The sequence below is a fragment of the Coccinella septempunctata genome, chromosome 4 (assembly GCF_907165205.1).
Source record: "Coccinella septempunctata chromosome 4, icCocSept1.1, whole genome shotgun sequence".
NCBI lineage: Eukaryota > Metazoa > Arthropoda > Insecta > Coleoptera > Coccinellidae > Coccinella > Coccinella septempunctata.
The window spans coordinates 208852-231506 of NC_058192.1; the positions used below are offsets into that span (position 1 = coordinate 208852).

The window sequence follows — 22655 nt, forward strand, 5'->3', positions numbered from 1 at the left end:
ATCAATATTTTGATTAATTTTGAATCGAAGATTTTGATTTTGAATTGAAAGAATATACACTGTTATTATTATTATTTCCTTCACATTGCTGCAGATCGTGTACCTGATTCAATAAAAGATCTTCTCAATGCATTGCTACAATTTTTCCGTTCGCAGAAATAAATTATTGCACGTTTGGAATTGACCGTTGATAGTAGAATTCGAGACGACTTCAGTTCTTATTTTTCAAGTGTTCACTGTTCAACTTCGGTACATTTACAACCTTCTTACAAAAAGTGAGCATAAAGATTTCTCCATTATGAGATGGAAGTAAAAAATTCATTTATTTACATAACCTGTTATCTGGCCGGCCCTCGTGTTTCGATGTCAGTGTGAAAAGTGGCCAATGCGCCGCATTTATCCGCACCTAGTGAGTGCGGAGAAATTCCCTCGACAGAATCGGGAAATTCGACGACCGAAATGAAAATGACAGTTCGGTGAAAATGGCGATACCACGGGTGTTTTGTCGTTCACGGCTCCTCGTAAATAAGGATTTTTCATTAGTTTTTAGGAATGTTTCACTGAAGAATTGTTTGGTTCTGAGTAGCGTAAGTACCAGTCAATCTATTTGGTCGTTTCGAACTATTTTCGCCATAGGTTTTTTGAATAAATTGAAAATTTACCCCTTGCCGGGAATATTTTATTTTGGGAAGGGGTTAAACCCACTTCTCATTGTTCCAAAATTTTCTCCTTCAAGTATTTATTGGTCGGTAAAGACTGCATTTTGTTCTTTATAGTTAAAAGTTAGGTTATTCATTTTGGAAAATTGTTTAGAGAGCATTGAATGAATTACAGACTTGAATGAATTTGATAATTACCACGATGTTTATTAATATGCATTTGTTTACTTATGAATCTGATTCCATACAAATTTTGTTTGCGTATATTTCAGTTTCCTATGTTTCTACTTCAGAACAGTGGAGTTTTTACCGGTATACGAATTAATTAACTGAAATAAGGATTGATTCATACTGGAGTATTATATAAATTCCATAGAATAATGTGTAAGTTGCGTTCTTCAGTTCTTCCGCGATATTTAACTAAGAACTGAATCGAAATCAATAATCTTTTCATTTGCAGTAAAAAAAAATGAAATCCTGAAAGCATTGACATGAATCTGGCAAGGTCCTCTTTCCTTTTTTTCTCAAGCAACTTTCCTTTATTGGCATTCCAAGTTTTAAATTACTTCTACAAAGCAGTCCCTGTGGAATTAATTGTATAATTTTTTTTGCAGAATTTTCAAGTACATTTGGTGAGACATTTCAGAACACCCATCATGGGATATGATGGAGTAGATAAAAATAAACAATTAGAATGTGAACCCTCATCATCCTCTTCAGATGACAGTGATTCAGATGAAGATGGTGAGTTTTATATAGGTCCAACAAGGGAAATCAGTATTGAAAATTTCTTCAATAGAAGAATTTTATGCAGAATGAGGTAGAATATTGGGAAAAGTTGTTAATTGAATAAGTTTTCCTGTTCATAGATATATTATAATCTGTATCATTTGTAATTCCAAGATGTGGAATAGAGTGCAAGTTTCAAATGAGTATTAAATCAAAATTTTTGGGGTATCTCAAATCAAAAATTCAAGAATATTTGATTTTTGGAAGGTTCAGTCAGAGGTTTCGAACTGATCCATTCCTATCGTTTCATAAAGACATGGTAAATAGCAACTTCGGGAGCTTCTGGGGGTTAACAAGATGAACTAGCATTTCTATCAATAGCAGTACACAGCAAAACTAGGGTGGACTTTACTATTTGAGGAAAAGTCTGTCTCAATCTAATTTGTGAAGTGTGATTAGTCTGTAAATTTTTAATTAAGGTCTGCTGGAAGATGGAAATTTGTTTCACAAAGTTTGCGATTTTATAACAAATTATCGCCATCATAATTTTCACCATATGAGTCTCCTGCATCACAGTGCTTGATTGAAATGCATAATTTGATTTTTCATCCCTAGATTTGGTGGTGAAACCCAGGATAAGCCCACAAAACCTAGAAACTACCCCTCACAAGGAAAATTTTATCACAAACATTCTCGGTAATTTTACGACAGTCTTCGCTGCTACCATAACAAGCTCTAACGCCTTTGTGATACTTATGGTTTTTTTCAAAGTAGTTGAGATGCAAACTAAAAAAAAATAACGTTCTCTTGTAACTGCATGTTTTTTCCTTCTCAATTAACTATTTCACAATTCTATAATCTGAAATCATTGAGTTTTGACATTTTTAAGCAGTGAAAACGGATGGCGTGCCTGTTAGTCAGGAATTTTGGCCATCTCGTGAGTTCTATGGGGCGAGTTTAGATGAACAGATAAGGTCATGTTGTGCTTGTTCGGAAATCCTATTAGGTTAGCCCAGAAAGTTTGGAAGTTTTCATCATGCTGATAGCAGATGGGGACATTTCCTCCTATCTTCCGCCATACTGCAAAAACTTTTATTTTATTACTCTGTGATCGAGCATTGAAAAGATTCAACACTTCAGCTTCGTTGAAATTACGAGAGTTCGACTTATTAAAATGGTATGAAAAAATAAGGTTAATTTTTCTCGCATCTTTCGTTCAATGAATGAATTCACCTTTCTTCAGGGAGCATCAGTCGGGGACACAAAAGAATATTTTCCGTCCGTAATTGAGAGGTGATAACGATTGAATCGAATTCCTTCCAAGACGTTTATCCTAATCGAAGTTGGCGGTTTGGCATCCTGCTATTATAATCAAAGGAGGAAAATTGGAATCGGTGCGAGGTCTATATACCTTGCGTATTCAATTTAATTTCTGTCGCTTTTATAACCCGAACGATGAATCTGGAATTTTTCAAATGAGGGATCTAATGAATGAATAACGTTGATATTCGACAGAAAGTTTGACCATTTTCACCATATTATTTTGAGTTTATCGAAATGTTGTCGATTTCAGTCAGAGCTTGTCCTCTCTGCACTAAAAATATGTCTCGGTTTAATTTTATCTCACCTATTATGCCTTCTTGCCAAGATTTTTCCTGATATATGTTATTTACGCTTGCTTTACTCGATAAAAATGTCACTTGAATGATAAGATTTCAAATCGTTGGAGCATGCACTTCATTGTGTATTAAAAAAAAAGATTCATTTGAAAAGAGGTGTATGATTTTCTACAAACCTTTTTTTTAAATATGCGAAACTGTTTTTTGCAAATCAGGAATCAGTCGCATCAACACATTCTGAGGAAATATACAAAAAAATGATAAGCGCCAGAGTTTTTGAAGAATCTATTCAAAATGTCCGGTGTTTTCCTATGACAGAAATTCAACTTGAGCAAAAAGCAACAAATTTTCTTTTTTGTAACATCTCGATGATCCATGATCACAGAAACGGAATATTTTTTTCTGTGACATTCAAAGTTCTATGACCGTTCAAAGAATTTCCTCGTTAAGTGAATATTCTGTGCTTGAACGATTATAGATTAGTCTATGAGTATAGAGTAAGGTTAGGTAAGCTGGATTTTGAGAGAAACTTCAGTATTTTTCGTTCCTTGTTTTGAGAATAACGCTTTTAGTGGATATTACTCCATAGTAGTAGCATGTTTTCAATCTTATACGCTAATGTGACACAGAACATCAAATTTCAAAGTCATATAGCCTTCATATTACATCTATGAATAATAATGTTGATCGGAAAGTCAGGGGTGTGACAATCGAATCGATCTTTCATTTACATGATTTTCTGAACTCCTTCCCTATTGGCCTTCAGTCATAGACATGCTTTCAATAAAATTCATTTGACATAAATTTATCGTTACAATTTATTCAAGAAACACAAAAAATATCAACATTATTTACAACAACATCGAGATTCAGTGTAAAGATCATAATCAAGAAGTTCCCAAAGTGTAAAAGGAATAATATCAGAACAGTCCAAACCCACAGTTCACAGAATTTCAAGCTATTTCGAACGGTTCAAAGTCCATCTCTTCTATTATTTTACTCTTATTTTTATTCTTTTCAAAGTTTGTGTGATAATCGTGGATCACACGGGCGTCGTTCAGCTTATCGTTCAGTTTTATACCGTAAAACGTCTGATCTCCGTTAGTTTCGCCCCATTTAGTGTAAATTTTATTTTCCACCTCTTGTTTTTGAATATTCTGTTTTCTTATACATTCGTTGATTTCGTTCTTGTTCAGCGTTTTCTCGTCGTTGTTGTTATTGTTTGAATTGTCTTGTCGTTTTTCCTCCAATTGTTTCTTTATCGCCTCGTGTTTATTTCGGTAGTTTTGTTTGGAGGAAGCCAGATTTTTGGTACCGACCAGTTCCATCCTGCTGCTACAACTGTTGGATTTGACCAGTTTAAACCTTAACCTGCTATTATGCGAATCTTCGTTTTTGCTTGCGTCGTTTTTTGTGTTTATTTCGTTGTTTTTTATTTCTTCCAGAATGACGTTTGTCAGACTTTCTTGACTAGATTGTTTTCTGACTATTCTTCCTCCGTAGTACGTTATGGTTGTTCCGTATCTCCTTATCTTTTCCATCATGTCTTCCGTGATGTACTGTTGTTCGCAACACGCCTCTTCGTCGAAAGAGTCCCACTGCTCATCGTTGTACATTTCTGGCATATTCTGATCATTGGTATTTACTTTATCCGTGTTATATTTGTTCCCGTTGTTCTCTGATATTTTTTTCATCGGATTCACTATTTGGTCTTCGTTTTTTTCGAACATCTGCCTCACTTGTTTTACGGTATCCGGATTTGGTAATTCGTCGTCGTTAACTTCTTTGTTGACCCTTATTGGATGGAAGAAAAAGTGTTTTCTAAGTGTGTTTTTGTCGTTTTTTTGCTCGATGTTGGTGTGTAATAACGGAGTTATGTTTTTCGATGGACCTTTATATTTATTGTTGTTTTCTCGAATCAGGGTCGTTCTAATAGGTTCGATTATTACGATGTTGTTGTCCATGAGTAACTCTTGGAAACTGTAATCTTGTAAGTACTGCATGAGTCCGTCGAATTGTGACTCTTTCTCGTAGTTCGCAAAGATCTTTTTCTGGAAGAGGTTCGATTTGACCACCCTGTATCTCACGTGGTCGAATTCGGGGTATGTTATGCTCAGGGATTTGGTGACTGGGCTGCATTTTCTATCGGGTGCGCTTACTTTTTCCAGATCCGGCTTCCCTTTATGTTCCCCATTTTCGGTTTTGTTTTCTATAACTTCGACTATATTGGGATTTAGACTTTCGAAGGGATTGTCTCTTTCGAAAGTTGGATTTTCGAAAATTCCCTTGGAACTTTTCACGGAGGTTTTGTTTTTGCTCTCGAAGATCTCTTTAGTTTTCTTCACTTTGTTAGTTTGTTCGGCGGGTTCTGGGGTTGGTTCAAATTTCTTTTTTACTTCTTCTACTTTCGTTTTAACTTCTTTCTCGCTTTTAGTTTCGTCTTCTTGATTTTTCTCCTCGTAACCAACGAGTTTCTTCCAGTAGTTTCGCATATTATCCAGCTTATCTTGATACTCTAATCCTGATTGATTGTTGTCCATTTTTTCCTTTTCTTCTATAACCGAATCCGCGCTGGATTTTCTCTGAACCGCTATGATTTCCGGTTTCGTGTCGGACTTTTCCTGGTTTTCTCCAAGCGTCCTCTTCAGATCCCGAACGGCCTGGATGAAAGCCTCCGGTTTATCCTTACCGCGCGGCTTGTTCTTCTTCGGTATCTTCGCGATCTTGAGCTCGAAATCGACGGGAACGTTATTATTGGTAAGGTCGAAGTGTCTCCCAATGTTAACGATGAATCTGTCGTCAGATTCCCCAGATTTCGCCGTTTTATCGCACTTCCTCAGCTTCCTATCAATTTTGTCGCACTTTCTCAGATTCTTGCACGCCGCTATGTCCGGCAGGGAGTAGAAGTTGTTGTCGATCAGGTTCGTCTGGATCTCCTTGGAGTTCCTACGGGATAGGTTGGGGAATTTTTTACTCAGGAAGTTCTGCAGGGGTTTCTTGGAACCCTTCTGACTCTCCAGGAACTCTCTGAGGTATTTGTGACTGTGTTTCTGTTCCTTCTTCGGCTGATCGACCTCTTTCGTTTCGTCGTCCGTCGAGTTTGAGGTTAGGTTAGGTTCTACCTTGATTACTGTCTTGGTATCTTCGGGAATCGGATGGTCGTTGTCGCTGAAATGTATCTGTAGTGTGGTCGTGTGTTCTTGTGCTCGATTCTCGATGGATTTTTCGGTTTTTTCCTCCGATACGTTGGTCTGTTCGTAAAGCGGGTTGATCTCTACTGACGCGTATACTTCGGACGCGTTTCTATCGTCGCTTTTGGTCGAATTCCTCTCCTCCTTTTCTACCTTGTCCTCTTCGATCAGTTCGGTCTTGTCAGGTCTCGCCGAAAAGTATTCCTCAGCTGATCGCAAAACCGAAGGGCTCCTAATGGTCTTCGGTTTTTCGTAGACCGCCGCGTCTTGCAGGGAGCTGTACAGCGGGCGGTTTTTGCTCAGCACGATGTTTTCGTCGTACGAAATACTCTCCGGCTCTTGTTGAAAATTCTGACCGGATATGTTGTCGCAGGATAGGTATTTTTTGCCTCGTACCGATAGATTTTCGGCCGTCGACGTGTATTCGGTGTTGTCCGATTCGTATATCGAGTCCGGATAGTAGTTGGGTAACTTGAGGCTCGGCGGTTCCTCGTTCTGGCGGTTGGTCGGAGGGCGGTATTCCAAGCTGTCGTATTCGTTCTCGTCTATGCGATTTCTTTTATCGGGCGGGACGCTGATCTGTCTGGAAGGTTTGCCGGGGTTGTGCTGGTGCGGTTCCGGGTTGTGTTTCGGTCTGTTGGGCCGCGTGTAGAGCTCCTCGTTGCTCGCACGGTACGATCCGTACCTGGAACTGAGAAAAAAAAATTGTGATAGGTGCTTTGGACTAGGTTAATAGAAAAAATTCATCAGAGTTGAAGTTTTTCCAGAATATTTTGAGAGATATCTATACAATTGAATTGATGAAATTCAGAGGGTTGTTGTAAATTACCGATTTGAAATTATTCCTTTGGTAATTGCTTCAGAAATCAGAACAATAAGTAAGCCTGCCTTGAATGAGTCAAGAACACGTCAGTTCTATTTTTGAACTGACCGGGAACAGAATGACCAAGTTCCTTCGCCATTTTGCATTATTTATCGCATAGTCGTCTTTTTGAATCTGCCAAACAGGTCGTTCAATAAATTGTCTAACCTAAATTTTCGAATTTTCTGAGTTGCGGAATTAACGTTGGTATTCGGAATAAACACTGATGACCACTGAGACCAACAATTATTGTTCTATGACACTGACCCATTAGTGACCAGATTATGGAGAGTAGAGAGAAGGAGAACGATCGCCGTACTAAAAATGTGTCTCCAAAAACGGGGAAAATAGGTGTCGCTGCGATTACAACGGGTATCGATAAGGAGTGGGGATTCAAGCGTCAATTTGAAATGAACAGCCTTCATTTTATTTAAGGTTATGTGTCATCGTGGTTTTTCTGATGATTTTTCAAATACCTTTCTTCAAATCTATATTGAATATGAGTTCTCTGAATTATATGCAATAAAATGCAAGTCGAAATCAATGAAATTCAAAAGAAATCACTGATCAAAAAAATTGTACCTACTTTTGTTTATCATTGTTTATTGAAAGCAGCTATGTTAGTTGGTTTACTAATCTTCAAAATTATATAAATCCGTAGTGAGGAGCAGTACACATCAAGACAACAAAAGGTAGCAGTCTCAGATTTATCACTTAGGTATTAGAGTAGATTCTTTTGCCAATACTCAGCTGAGAACCGATATAAACCATATATTATGTTATGCCAACAAAATTCTTCAAGAATATTTACTTCTGAACCATGTAGTTTTATTGGTTAAATATTCTTATTCAGAAGAGTCAACTTCTCACGAGGGATGACAATTTCGATTTCGTTTATAATGAATCCATCATCTTTTTGATATCTTCATCGCAAAAGTGCTCTTGACACACAAATTGATTGGGAGTTGATTCTTGAGATAAGGTTTTTTCCAATTTTCTCTCAAAAATGCTCTCGGAAATTTTATCTCTTCTCCTTTTCTTTCCGATGCCAAAACACTCTTATACTAGCGCACGCTTCAACATTTCACCATGGTCATATGTTGTTCTCTTATCAAAAATCGACAATAATAATATTCCTATCATCTGTCACCAGGGAAACAGTTCACTCAGCCAACGAGCCAACTACAATTTGATTTGTGTAAACAAAATTTCGCACTCTTGTGATGGCCAGCGCGACTGTTGGCAAAAACATGAACTACTACTATTGGTACATATTTTAGGGGACAAAAAATCTGTGGTCTCAAAGCAGCGATCGTTCTCCTTCTCTCTACTCTCCATAGACCAGATATTGAGATGCGTCTAGACCACAGACGAGGTATGGCAAGAAACCAGAGAAAAAGCGTAAGAATATGTATATGACATTCTTCGATGTCGATCCTCGTGGCCACAGAGTATGATGATTCATCATTTGAAAACTAAAGAAGAAGAGTGACTTTTAGAAGCGACATGGGCGTAACATTCGACCGGGCGTTCACGACTGAAAATGAGCTATAGGTGTTTTTTTTTTTACTTTTATCGAACCACAGAGATGACTCAAAGGTAAGAGATAGTTCTACGGGTATATCTGAAAAGGGTATTCGTCATATGTTAAAATGCAAGGTATTTTTGAGAGGGGTGGATGAATAGCAGGTTACATATGTCCATTTACCTTTGCTCTCTCACAGTCTTGCTCTGAAGTTTCACCCTTGGTATGAGCTGTGCCCTTCTGCTTGGCCTTCCATCGTTGCTGATCTCCAAGCTATTGAAGACGTCCTCCTTGGTGAGCGCCAAACTCCGGCATCTTCTCAGACTCGGGGGATATTCCGCATTGGTCGACTCTATCCTGATGTTAGAAACGTTCTCCAAACTTCTCTTCTCGTATTTCAACTTTTCTCTCGTGGGTTTCGTGTAAGTCGCGTGGTCTAGATTGGTGTTGGAGGTACGTCTCGATTGACGACGTTCTTTCGGTTGATTGGCGATTCGAAGGTTGTTTATGCAAGACTCCACGTCCACTCTGAAAAGAAAAAAAAACGTTTAGGCAAAATTATTCGTGTTCTGTGCGCGAAACTGAGCAAAAGTGAGGTTAAAATCGACCACGGGCAGGGGTGGGTAGTACCGAATCAATTCATCGGTAGCGGATAGTGGTGTTTTTGGCCTCGGTATTTATGAATTTCATTTCATTATGGTTTTTTGAGGAGAATCGGCAAATACTGATGAAAAAATGAATTCTTGAGAAAGTTTCATGATTAAGTTTCTTTCAGGTTAGCGATTAAAGAGGAATCATAATAATAATTCCATATTTCAAGGTGAATGAATGAATTGAGGAAATGTTTCGCTTCTGACCTTGTTCGAATAAAGATGTTCAAAACAGGATATTCATTACAATCGTACTTCTCTATTATACCTACCTCAATTAATTTTTTGCGATCACATATTTGGATAAAAAAAGGATTTCTAACTTGTTCGGAAGATAACTTGGTTATCTTAACAATTTAATATTCGGAATAGGTTAACGTGTAACGAATTCTTGTTAATAAAAATTTCAAATGAAACATAATCTTGTGGGCGTGCAACGAAAATTACATCCGAATAATTTTTGTTTTTATGTTCTTTGATTTTTACGGCTCATAAAAAAGTTCGTATTGCCAATCTTACAACGTATTAATTCGTAGAACGTGAAGTAAAATGGAAACGGCAATAAAATAATTTGTTAATCTCTAGTAACAACTTACGAAAAATTCCTGCAGGAATAGAAACGTTTTGTCAAATAAAACTGTGCTATTGCATCGAAAATCTTACGAAAATAACTTTCATTCAAGCAATCATTTGCGGCTCTAAAACATTTTCTTATCGGGTTATATTAGAAATAAATTAAGAAAACCTGATGACCATACAACTAGTTTTTCCACCTTTTCAATCTGTTTCGTTTTGTCCACAGTTTAAAAAAAACAAGTTTCTATAATCTGTGGTTTGACAGTTATACATTTTTATGGCTTCATCACAGAACACCTCAGTTACTAAGGTTTTCTTCTTGCTTTATCTATGACACTTCAGTAGTTGTTCTGTGGCGAGACATCACAAACCACAGAAAAAATTCCAAATTATGTCAAAAAACGAACTTTGAAAGCACAATATAAACTTCATATCTCCAGCACTATTCCAGGAAATGTAAAATGCTTCAGGCAACCAAAATTCACCGATATAATTTGAAATAAAATACAGTGTGAGAGTTTCTTCTAGTATTTACAAGGTTGACAAGCCTTTCCGAACTTGTCCATTGATCCGATTATGTCAATAATCACTTGATTGATCGATCCATTTGAAACCGGACGTGAGTGTTAATATTGTGTGATTTTAGGAAAATATCGAAACATGTTTCCTGTGTACGCAAACATAGCACTCGACGCGGAATACTAAATAAATTCATCCATCTCTCAATTCATCGATTCGATCATACTTAATGAAATGCAAAGCGATATTTTAAGCAGAATATTCGACAGCCAATAATGCGTCGGAATTGCTCTGAACATTAGCCCAGATCACAACCGTAACCATTGAAAATTAGTGGCAATCTTTGTGTAATAATTCGTTCGTGTGCTATTCACGTCGCCGTATTGGTTGAAAGATAATTGCCACTATGGAATATTATTATTTAATTACTTTCATTACGGTGCTATTATAATCGACAATGTTCCAACTGCTAATACGAGATGCTCGAGGAAATCTCGGTCAATTAACGTTTTTTTTTTTGCTCATTATGAAGGAGCGATCCGAATTGGAGCGTCCAGGAAACTTTTTAATCGATCCGAGCGACTGATCACTCCGTATTTCTGAATTTAAATGAGGCGAAAAACACGCTTCGATCTGGTATGCACGTTCTTGAAAGCGTTTGGAAGGATTGATTTGAAAACTTTGATAAATAATCTAAAAGCTAGAGAGACTGGAATATTCTTATTTCATTATCCTTCTAAATTTCATTTTACTGGAATCATTACATTTGATAAAATATTCTATGAACAAATAGACCTTAAACATTTTGACAATGAAAGAATTTCTATGAAATGAATTCATAGATCGAGATCGATCTTCCTTCTCATAGAATTCTTTGGTCAATTGTCGATTCGAATGTTATATTTGAATGAAAATGTGTTGAACCAAAGCTGATATAATTAAAGAGGGATATCCATTTGCCTCAATTAATTTAACTAGTATATCAAGTTGGAATATACGCGTTGAAAATTGAGGTATTCAACAAGAAAAATATGGCCTAGAAAATGATCGATCTGGATTCATTAAACATTCATTGAAATTGATAGCCTCCACTATCATAAACCCATAAGAGCCATGACATTGTAGACGAATAATCTAATATTACTCACCTAGATTTTTTCCTCTAGTTTAAACGACGCATTAGTTCCTACATCAACAATTCGAACAAACATCCAAACGATCTTATTGAACAATCAGCCCAACGCCAGAATGTTATTTAATAAACCACGTACGATCAGAGAAACTCTTCGGAATGAATAAAATGATCAATATTTTGTTACTTACAGATAAATACCACCTCAACTCATGACGACGTGAAGTAGTAATTTGAGGTATGTCCTCGAAAATATCCAGGCTGGTTATTATTATTACTATGTATTCGCTAATAGCCCAAAAGATGATCTGTTTGAGTAATTTATTATCAAGCAGGTATTGTGTACGAGAACGTTTGTGTAATGCTCTAACAACAAGCTAGCAATGTCACTTAATAAAGCGGTTATTCCAACCTTAAGAAGGATAATGCAATCGCTTTTTTCACAGATATTTTCAGTTAATTGGTTCAGAGTTCTGACACGATAGTCTAGAAAATGTTCGAAGTGTCGCATAATTTAACGCTGTGATTTGATTCATTATTTTCGATAACGAACTTTTGAGACCCAACAGAGTTACAACCCCCTTACTCGTTACATCAACACGAAGTTCTCCAAAGTCTGCTAGAGAAGAGAGTCAAACCAAATATTTGGAGTCGTCTTATATGGTGGCAGATCGATAAGGGTTCTACATTACAAAATGTAGTTTATTCTTGGTATTTAGGCCGACGCTCTGTGACCTTAACATCAGACTGGGAGGGAAATTGGAGCTTTGGAAAGAACGGAAAATTATGGGCATTCGGTGGGTCTGCCAACAATACAAATGTCAACAAATCTAAATGAAATAGGTCTTCGACTTAAATACGGAAGATTATTCGAAAACCCCGATGTAGGTTCATAAATATTTGTAAGGCTATAGAGTTCGGAGGATTAATATACCGTGATTGAACATAGAGCTTAGATTCACCATTCTTTCAATCTAGAAACTTCAAGCTGAGTTCTATGTTCAGGTACAGAACATCTATCTTTGAAATGCTGTGGTCTTCAGGTTGGTATTGGAAATAACACTGACCCATAGATCAATTACATAAGTTAAGTCAGCTTATTCATATATTTTATTTCTATGATGGGGCCTGCTCTGATGTCAGTAATAATTATATATCTAATAAATTAATTAAAAATAATGATAAATTCATAATGATTGTGTACATAACTTTCTGTTCTTAGCTTCAGCACTATTCATTATGAAACACGTAGAATTCTTGAAAGAGAAAAAGATCTAAATGAAATTTGTAACTCGATTGCTGTCCTTGGAATAGCTCGTTACTTCATGAAATTCGCAAAAATTAAACTCTTATTCATTCAATTAAGAAATTGCTCGACTTTGCGCTGTAGGATTAAAAATGATGCATGAATTTCGCCCCTAATTATGTTTCCTCTGCTGGAGCAAAATTTCCACGAACGTTTTAATCCGGAAATTCGTCTAAGAACGATGGGAATTCGACATATACGGGGTGGGTCAAGAACAGTTTGCGAATTGACCGGAAAAATTCCTCCTGCAAGAAAAAACTGTTCGTCCTTTCGTAGAAGTTACAATTTCCATTTGCATAATTTTGTTTTCTCTCTCGAGTCACTTCCTCCTTATGTTACAGTGGATAATTCTCTTTAAAATACTCGGAACGAGATGGAATTTTTCCTCGTGTAATTTTCTTTAACTTATGGAAATTTAATATGGAAAATTTCCTTCGGTTATTCTTGACGCGAAGCTCTTCATCTGTGCTTTACCCCAGTTTCACAGAGCCGGATTCGAAAAAATTCAATGTCTCGAAGAGAGAGGTTATTTTAAGCTTGTAAATATCTGGATTTGCCTTGATTACTTATATCAGGTGCTTGAGTTATATACTCGTATATTTACACAACGGATGACTTTAATCTGTGAAATAATTGTCCAAACAAAAATAACCTGCTGATAGGAGGATTCCTTGACGGAATTCGTCATTTCGAGTGTTTCGTGCATTTTCTTCAAGGCGTTGAAAGAGTTTTCCAGAATCGTTACGTTAAGTGTTTAGTTAAATGTTCAGGTGCGGTTTGTACGTAAGGAAACCAAATGCGAACGTGCTCATTCTGCTATCGAGATGTTGCTGCACAAAGAAAAGTTAGTTTGACTGTTGTTTTCGAATAGGCGTTTACGACATGCCGGTGAAACCGTTGAAAATCAGCGTATCGAACTCGATAAAAGTTACCAGCGGTGTTAAAGGCGACTCTAGAGGTTCTGACGGTATTCTTTATGAAAATTTCGCAACGGCTTTAAAATTAGAAACTGCTTGCGTTTCGGCTGTAAATTTCATATTTCCGATTTCATTAGGCATGCCAAACTTGCAAATATCCGATAAAACACGATGGAAACGTATTCTTTTTAGAGTCTATTTGTGGCTCTCGGTTCACTTAATCATTCAACAATACTTGTCTATAAAATCCAAGTGATATTTGCGAGTTGAAAGCTTTTCCTGGTTTTGTTCTTACATTTATGGTTTAGGCACAGAACTACTGAAGTGTTCTATGGTGGTATCAAAGCTTTATATCCACTCTATGTGAAGGCACAGTATTTTATTTAACTTTGACACTTAAGTTGTTCTGTGACCAAACCAATCATTGTTATTGACGACCATCAAACATTATATGTTACAATATTAGAAAAAACAGGCAAACACTTCAAGCCAAAAGAGCATTCGTGATTCGAGAGATACTGTATGAGAGAGTCATATCGCGTGCATTTTCCCCAACACGCCATTTCGTGATATTTATCATCCACTTAGTGACTTTCCCATTGAAAAATCTCCCTAGGTTTTCACGATTTCCCCACCCATATTCAACAAAATATCATCCAAAGGAATACGAATGAAATTTTCATATTCTGGTCGATCCGAGTAACTAGTGAAATAGAAAAGCAGGCGATAATCAAGAAATCAATCTCGAATTTGTATATTTTCCTCATGAAGCGCGTTGATTTTAATCAAACACGACCAAATGTTGTTGTATGTTGCATTTTGATTAGGTTTCTCTCATTCCCTAACTCTCTAATGAGTACCTATATCGAAAACGTAATTCCATCTAGTCATTGATAAAAAATATCGATCATCATTGATGAAGTCGAATAATAACAACTTTTCATTAATTTATAGATGCGATTATATCACCTTAATTGATTATCATTGTAATTGAACATCTGTGACATTTGTAAACAACAACTTTATTTATGTGTTCACATTAAGAATTCGTATCCATCATATGAATGAATTGTTATTCATTTCCTATAGAAAATGCATAACTTTCTCTTCTATATCGTTCGTATTCACAGGAGATTTCCTGATTTTCAGACGTTGATAGATTAATATCGTCTAGAAATTAGTCTCATTAGCTACTAATTCAAGTAATATTTCCTTAGCTTCTTTCTTCTACATTCTTCAGAGTAACGTCCGTTTTTCGTTTGAAATTTTTTTTTTTAAACTCATTGCTCAGATTTCTGTGTTTCGTCCATAGATCTAAATCATATGTTCTATGTCTATGGTTTCGTCACACATCGAAGTCTGTGAGTCACAGCCATAGAGTTATTAGTTAATTATAATAAGTCTATGTTCACCATAGAACTATATAAATATAATTATGTGATGTTTTCAGCATACTCTAGGCCATAGATTATCCCACTTATTATTATGTCGTTCTTTGGTTATGTGGAGTTAGTGAAAATACTGAATCTCGGAGTAAAATGTTATTCTTATAAATATATAGTATTCGCAGCGTTATTTCGTTCTTATAACTTCATACGGACATATCGAAAATTGTAATGTACTTACGAAATGTTTCTTCGATCGTAATCTCAGAGACACATTCACGTTATATCCGATAATTTGCCAGTAACGAAACTGTTAATATTTTCGATCGCAGAACGGTGTCAGATAAGAGACTGTTGTACAAATCCATCGGTAATCAGCGTGGAAGCTCCACCGTCACGGTTGTGGTACTTGCCATTATCTGATTTTGAATTTCCCCTCGAATCACAAAAACCTTGTCCGGCATGTAAACAAAGGAATTATGGGAGTAAAATTTTCCTCGTGCCCGTGGTCTGGGATGACTCACATGTGTATATATAAATGGGTATACACGAAACGTTGTTAATTATTCGTAAAGGACTATTTAATATTCTAATTAAATCTTGTCTGTCTTTTCTCATTATTTTAGCAAATTTTGTATTTCCGTTTTCTGAATACTGCAATGATTTCATTATAGTAATGACCATCATGACAGTGTATTGTTAAACAATTATTTTTCTTTTTCAAATAAAAGAAATATTGAAATGATAAGTTCTAGGAATATATTGAATGATACAATACAATAAATTGGTCAAAGAAAATACTTAAATCACACTAGATTCATAACGCTGGAAAATTGACTTCACTTGAGGGGCACACAAACCATCTATGACATTTATAACCATTCGAAATCACAAAAACACGAACTCAAACTAAACGTGTGTGCTCTTCTGTGGTTCTGTTTCACCCCTATTTGACGTTGGAATTCATATCTGTGGTAAAATTATATGAATTTGTTTATTCGAGAAGTACCTGATCCGATTTAAATATAATTTTTAATCTTTTATTTAGCAAATCAAGATAAAAAAATTATACACAAAAAAAGTTGTGATTTTTCTATCGGTACCTTCTTTCTCTTTGGCCCTGGCGTTTGTATACGTTATCCTCCGAAAGCCAGAGCTGGGCCTGCCCCTCGTGTACAACCCCTTGACCATTGTTAGAACTGTGTCCTGTACCTATTTTCGAACACTTGAAAAAAAAATCCGATAGCCACAAAATCACCACCGAACTTCGCGTTCTACTGAACTGATCGCATTTGAACAAGTAATCCTCTCCCGCACTCGAAGAACTTTCAAATTTATAAATATAAATCAGAGCGAGGCGTGAAACTCGAATGTAGAAAAATATATGGATATTTAAATTTCGTTCTGAAGAAGAGAGACGTTCAAGTTTCTGAAAGCAACTAAAGACTGAGTTTCAAACGAAGAAAAGTGATGTACAAGAGGATGGTTCCGTGTGGTGTGGTGAACGGTTGGCAAGGTTTATGCGTACCGAAACCGTACTTCCTTTTGGAAAAACGAAAGTTAATTTTCACAGATTCGGGAATGAGGACAGATTCACTTCCCAGCTTGACAGCTCTTCCTCTCCTTAAGATTCGTCTTCTATGGATGCTTCTATGGCGAGTAGATGTACCCACCCCTGGCAGGATCACAGACTTTGATACCTTCCGTCTATGGCATCTACATCTATGATATATGTCTTTGATTCTGACATTGATTGGAGGTTATTTTTCCGCCAAAGGTTTTTGGCTTAATCATTTCAAAAATTGGAAAATTTTCTCTTTATCACTTATGTATTTAGGGTAAAAGGTGTGAAGTAAACTCGTATTTAATCTTCAGTTTGATGCTTGACAACAAAAGCATGAAGCAAACAGGTGCGCTGATTCGAAATTTCATCCCTAGAAACATTACTATCGCATTCTTGTTAATGGATTTTTCCATCCAATTTTCTCTCTAATTGAGCTAGCCGTACAAAAATTATCATCTTTCAGAATACGGAATCAGTTCATTTCCAGAGTGCATTTGACGCCCAAACTGCATTCGAAAGGGTACACCTGAACGTGGTTTTTAATATGTGTACAAATTTAACAGCATAACGTTTCTCGTTATTTCTGGTCCGCGTCTCGTATGGAATAACGGATGGACCAACCAACAGACGTAAAAGAATGATAAAAGTGCAAACATTGCGCGTAATCACAATAATTACTTATTTATCGGGTGCCTTTCGGTCCTCCTTTACGACCAATGTATTCGGAGGAACGGTTAAGCCATGTTACCGCTATTCTTGTAAAGATATAATAAGCTATGTCGAAATTTCACCACCTATTTCATTCATCAATACGGTCATGGAGCATTGTAGACTTCGCTGTTAGCTCTTTCGAACCGCACATGTACGTCTGTAGGATTTCGTGTAGATTTCAAGAGAACGAATAAAAAATCCGTCCATTGATGAAATTTCTTTTCTATGAATGAAATGTGTCACCACAGAATCTAATAATTTTATAATTTTTGATTAGAACCATAGACAGTTTTGGATATTAATTTCACGTCTTTGCTTTCCCTTCATTCTTTGTTGATAATGGTCTCTATATCGATTTAAACTCACACATAATAAATATATACAATAGGTACAGGAATTTATTTCAAATTCTGTATCTTGGTCCAACCTCCGTTATCGAACACAGACAACCATAGACAAATAATGTAATAATCTCATTTTTACCCTTTGCACAACTTTTGTGTTACGATATATCACTGCTACAAATAGATGGGATAACGAAATGTACGTGTAGGGGTTGAAAACTCATCGTTAGAGAAAATCACGTAATTCAGATCATTAGTTTCCTCTTCTTCTGATTCGTGCAGCATTATGTTGGAGACTGCAGATTCAGTTCTCGAGTTTGCGAGAAAAGATGTGGAATTGGAGTGGAAATGGAAAACTTCGGTTAACGAACATCTAGCGATCGATCATTTCTAGGATACATTTATCAATATTCCCAGACGGAAACTTCTTTAGACCATTATATTTACATAAGTATTTGCATAAATGAGAACTTGGGGATACGTCAATATTATGATTTGGTCTGATTTCGAATACGATTCAATGTGAATAGGACGAATAATTGATTGAAATGTTTTATTAAGCAACGAACCTCTCATTTTATCATAATACAAAATGTTTTTCGAAGTTTTTGCCAATTGACGAAAGATGGCTCCACCAAAGGCTATGTAGATGTCAAAAAAATAATATCGTAATTTTGGACATTTGAAGATAACATCATAGATAAATATGTACTTATATTTCCCATATTTTTGCATATTTCTGGTTTCTGGTCTGTCACTCTGGCGATAGATGGGTACGTTATGATAGTGGCAGAAGGTATCTTATCTGAATGTAGGAATGATGCGTGAAATTTATGCAACAATATTGTTTCGTCATTTAGAATATGATGGAATACTACAGTTCTATGCTGGGTTTTCGAATTGTTCAATTTCCGCTTCCAACGCAATTCGGAGAATGGATATTAGTTCTGAAGGCGTGAACACGTTAGATTTAAATGCAGGAATCCTGCATATACGTGATGGGGTTTTCATATATTATGAGAATTATTTCCATTGTTATGAGCGACAAGCAAAATTTACCTACATATGGGCAGTGAAAAGTTTTACGATGTTCTGTGATCACTTCCTCCCGGTATATGGATCTTTCATAAAAAAAGAGCTTGTTACGAGCATAGAAGCCTTATCTGAGTTTAGTTTATCTATGGTTACAAGTTTGATCTGAAAATCAAGTTCAAGTTCAATTATAACCCATAGACATAGAGACTCTATGTCTATGTTATAACCTAATCGTTACTTATTTGATATGAACCAGTCACGCAAAGAAATACTACTCTGAAATTAATTAACAAACTTTAACCCATGGGCACTTTCTATAGTTATAATCCTGAAAACTCATTCAGTATTAGGTATGCATATGTATAATATAAAATTTCCATTCCCGTTTCTTCATTCAACAAGACGTACCGGCATAAGTAAGACCTAGATATTCACATCCGAGTGGCCAAACGGGTCAGCCCTATTCAGAGAGCGTGTAACAATACACGACTCGATTAATCATGTTGATTGTGCGGCCAACTGACATCACGGATATGGGGGATCAAGGATGGGCAATTACACAGATCCCTACAAATAATGGCCTAGCAAAATTACCCCCCGTATTACGAGCGAGTCAAAAGTGCGGAACGAAATTCCTGTAGGTTTCAACCTTCATCGTTAGTGCAGAAACCTTTGAAATTAAGAACTTCTCTTTATTCAAAAAATTCTTATCAGTGACACGTGACAGCACAGTGCAGAGCATAGAAATACCAAACGTTTCTTCTTCTTCTATCCTTTAATATGTGCCCTGCTGGCGCCATCTACACATGGGTGGACGTTTATAATGGCGTTGTATCATAGAACTAGATTATATTTTTTCTCTTTATTTGGGCTCAACGTTTAACCATGTACCCAGTTGAAACCAGTACCTCTGTTGAACTAACAGACTTCCTACCTAACGATGCACAGGCTTGGAGTCTCCAATAATTGCAGGCACGGGTGAACGAGTAAACCGATTTTTTTTCCAGACGTGACAGTAGAATACCATCGGGGCCTCCCACAAGTGACAGTTCCTTTGCCGAGCCGACGAGAACGATGCGTGTTCACGCTGAAACCGATTTCGAACACCGTGGGAGATTTCCTGGAGATGTTGAAGAAAGAAGACAAGGGAATCGACACGGCCATATGTCGATCCATCGACGACATAAGAATAGCGTCTTCCAACACCATCGAGACACTCCTAGAAGACGATTTCAAATTGGTGATAAACGACAAAACGTACAACGTCAGTTGTCCCAAACAAGAACGATTAACGGGCGAGGAAATCAAAAGGTAAGTCGACAAACTAGGTGATGTGGCTACTTTCCACTAGAGGCGCAACAGGTTTCTAGGTTTCTACAAACGTTCAGCGTGGTATGCGCGTTCCTGATGACAGGTGGCGCTTGCGTATAAGATAGAATCCCTCCGGTTATATGATATGGGCCTCCCAACTAACGGAGGGTCCAAAATTGCTTCGGCGGTTAACGGATTATTGAAAATCAGTTTCTAGTTTTGTTGCGAGTCGGATACAAACATAATAATTTTAATAAATCACTATAAACTTATGTCTTTATGGATCTAGGGTGAAGTTTCGTTCATTTTCTAGATTGGCTGATATAAAAAATATGGTACACCAGCTGTATGAAGTACTCAACATTGAGGAACATAACGTGCTGAAAGAAAACGAAATTGTCAGGGAAATCGAGAACGTGAAGCAAGAGTTGCTTCCATTCGAAAATGTGAGTAGGCTAATCCAAGGTTGATTGAATAGATGGTAGTCTAATTCAGACAAATTACACTGGTTGATATAAATATCAACTAACACACATGGTACAGAAAGTACCATGGTTTCTGTCTTATTTTACCTCATCAGAGATAACTATCATTTCCAACGATTATGAAGCACGAAAAATTGCCTTTTGACGATCCAATGTAGAATCTATCTTTTCCAGCAAATACGAGATCTAGAAGTGATAGCAGAGAAGAGAGGGAACTGGCTGTCTTGGGCTGGATTGGGGTTCATGTCTGTTCAGTTTGGAATTTTAGCTAGACTGACGTGGTGGGAATATTCCTGGGATATTATGGAACCTGTCACCTATTTCGTCACTTACGGAACAGCTATGGCTATGTATTCCTATTACGTTTTAACTAAAGAGGTGAGCCTAATTTGTTTCTCATCAAGGTGAGAGATTGTTCTTAATTTTTTTCTCGATCTTAATCTTCAGGAATACATACTTCCAAGTGTCACAGATCGCCAAAAACTCTTAGTGCTTCACAACAAAGCCAAAAAAATGGGTCTCGACCTACAGAGATACAATCAGTTACAAGAACAACTTGTAAAATTGAACAGAAGACTGGCCAAATTGAGGAATCCGCTAAAAGTACCTCCTAAGAGTCGGAGTACATCAACTCCATCAGAAACGTCTTCAGATGATGTTTCGCAAATAACGTTAGATAATTTCGCAAAAACTCTAGGAAAAATACATGACAACAGGACACCAATTCCTAGTCAAAAATGACTAATGTGATTGTAAGGAACTGATACAAATGCCTCGTTATTTATTTATCATTTTAAATATCTTCATTTTTTACTTGAAGCATTTATACATTTCAACGTGATCCTCAGTATAGAGTAGGATTGAATTTGTCGAATGATGCTGTATTTTACCCTATTTGTTGAATGTTATTATGATCGGAAAGTTTTCTAAGGAATAGGCTAATTGTTAACTAATTGTCTAAGCACAGTTTAACTGTGAAGAGTCTTTTTTTAGTCTACAAATATGTTGTTTACGTGCAAATATTTTTTATATATAAAGGAATGTTTTTTATTGTGATATGAAGCTCAAATACTATACTATGCTCTTTAAATAATTGTTATTGTTTTAAATAAACCAATCAACTGTTGCGAGAAAATGATGTGTGTAATCTTCATTTTTTTTAGACTCTCTATTATTGCCATCTGTTGTAAAACTTGAATCCTATAAGAGTGTGTTCAGTCGGAGGTGTTGAAGAAGAATAATTTATTTTGTTTAGTTTTGTACTTAGCAGGATTGTTATAGTTTGTATATTTGTATATAACTGCTTCGACAGTAAGCTTAATTGAACTATACATTTTCATTCATACCCTATACATGTATACCACCGCACATTTGTTAATATGATTCTTGATAAAAATTGTTCGAGTGATGAAAGAGACCATTAGCATTAACCTAAAAATTTTTATAAAGTTGAATATATATAAATATAAGCACAAAGGAAGCTTTATATTGAATTTTGTATGTGGAAGTTCCAAAAATTTCATCCATTTACTATTTGGTAGGATTTGCTGATTCTCCTGTAATTTTTACGAGGATCGAGTTCCAATTGCATTCTCTAACTCGTATTTGGTGAAGATGTTCTACTCAAGAAAATTAATACATAATTACCCTTAGATCGTTCATGTTACTAGATATGGCATTCTAGTTATTTTTACCTGGATCTTCGGGTGTGTCAGCATTTGGTTGGAAGTATCTTCTGGATTATGCAAAGTCAATTTACTGATAATGGTCAAGGGGCACATCATAGGGCGCACAATTTTGCCCGTTCCAGTACGCTTCCAATTTCCCATGAAGCACCACCCGAATTTTCGAGGATTCATGCATTAACCACTGTGAAAAGTCTCTAAAAGATCTTTAAGAGTAATGGAAACGCCAAACATGTTAAAATTTGCCGAAAGTTGGAAAACTTAGGTTATGTAAGTTTAATTTGACAGTTTGGTTATGTTCCTGAGATAACTGCTATAACCATCTGAGAGAAGTGCTGTTTATAAAATTTTTTCCTTGACTTATGAAAATCAAATGTAGCAGAAAAATTAAACGCTGTATCCAATCCTTGCACAGGAATGCACACCACTGATTAGGCTCTCAAATGCTAG

General features: G+C 36.4%; 2 protein-coding genes across 3 annotated transcripts; one reads left to right on the forward strand and one right to left on the reverse strand.

The window, feature by feature from the left end:
- Positions 1-25: 25 nt before the first annotated feature.
- LOC123311190 (calcium uniporter protein, mitochondrial) lies at positions 26-22006 on the forward strand. 2 transcript variants are annotated; one of them, XM_044895010.1, is made up of 7 exons: positions 26-587; positions 1274-1403; positions 2004-2084; positions 19732-20035; positions 20349-20481; positions 20695-20898; positions 20968-22006. In XM_044895010.1, exons 1-7 carry the CDS (start codon positions 483-485, stop codon positions 21259-21261), a joined length of 1251 nt encoding a protein of 416 aa, XP_044750945.1. In that variant the 5' UTR covers positions 26-482; the 3' UTR covers positions 21262-22006. The 2 variants fall into 2 exon arrangements, with proteins under 2 accessions (XP_044750945.1, XP_044750946.1); XM_044895011.1 differs by lacking the exon at positions 2004-2084 and having other exon boundaries at positions 31-587.
- On the reverse strand, positions 3808-16523 carry LOC123312203 (protein javelin; the record flags this gene model as incomplete). The annotated part of the gene is made up of 3 exons (XM_044896489.1): positions 3808-6889; positions 8769-9113; positions 16174-16523. Coding segments are annotated over 3 exons (3624 nt in total), but the record flags the coding sequence as incomplete, so codon positions are not given.
- Positions 22007-22655: the final 649 nt, after the last annotated feature.

Coding starts and splice junctions, on each gene's coding strand:
- LOC123311190 (XM_044895010.1), top strand. CDS start 483: ATGGCGATACCACGGGTGTTTTGTCGTTCACGGCTCCTCGTAAATAAG. Junction 1,404..2,003: donor CAGTGATTCAGATGAAGATG/GTGAGTTTTATA, acceptor TTTCATCCCTAG/ATTTGGTGGTGAAACCCAGG. Junction 2,085..19,731: donor TTTTATCACAAACATTCTCG/GTAATTTTACGA, acceptor TTTTTTTTCCAG/ACGTGACAGTAGAATACCAT.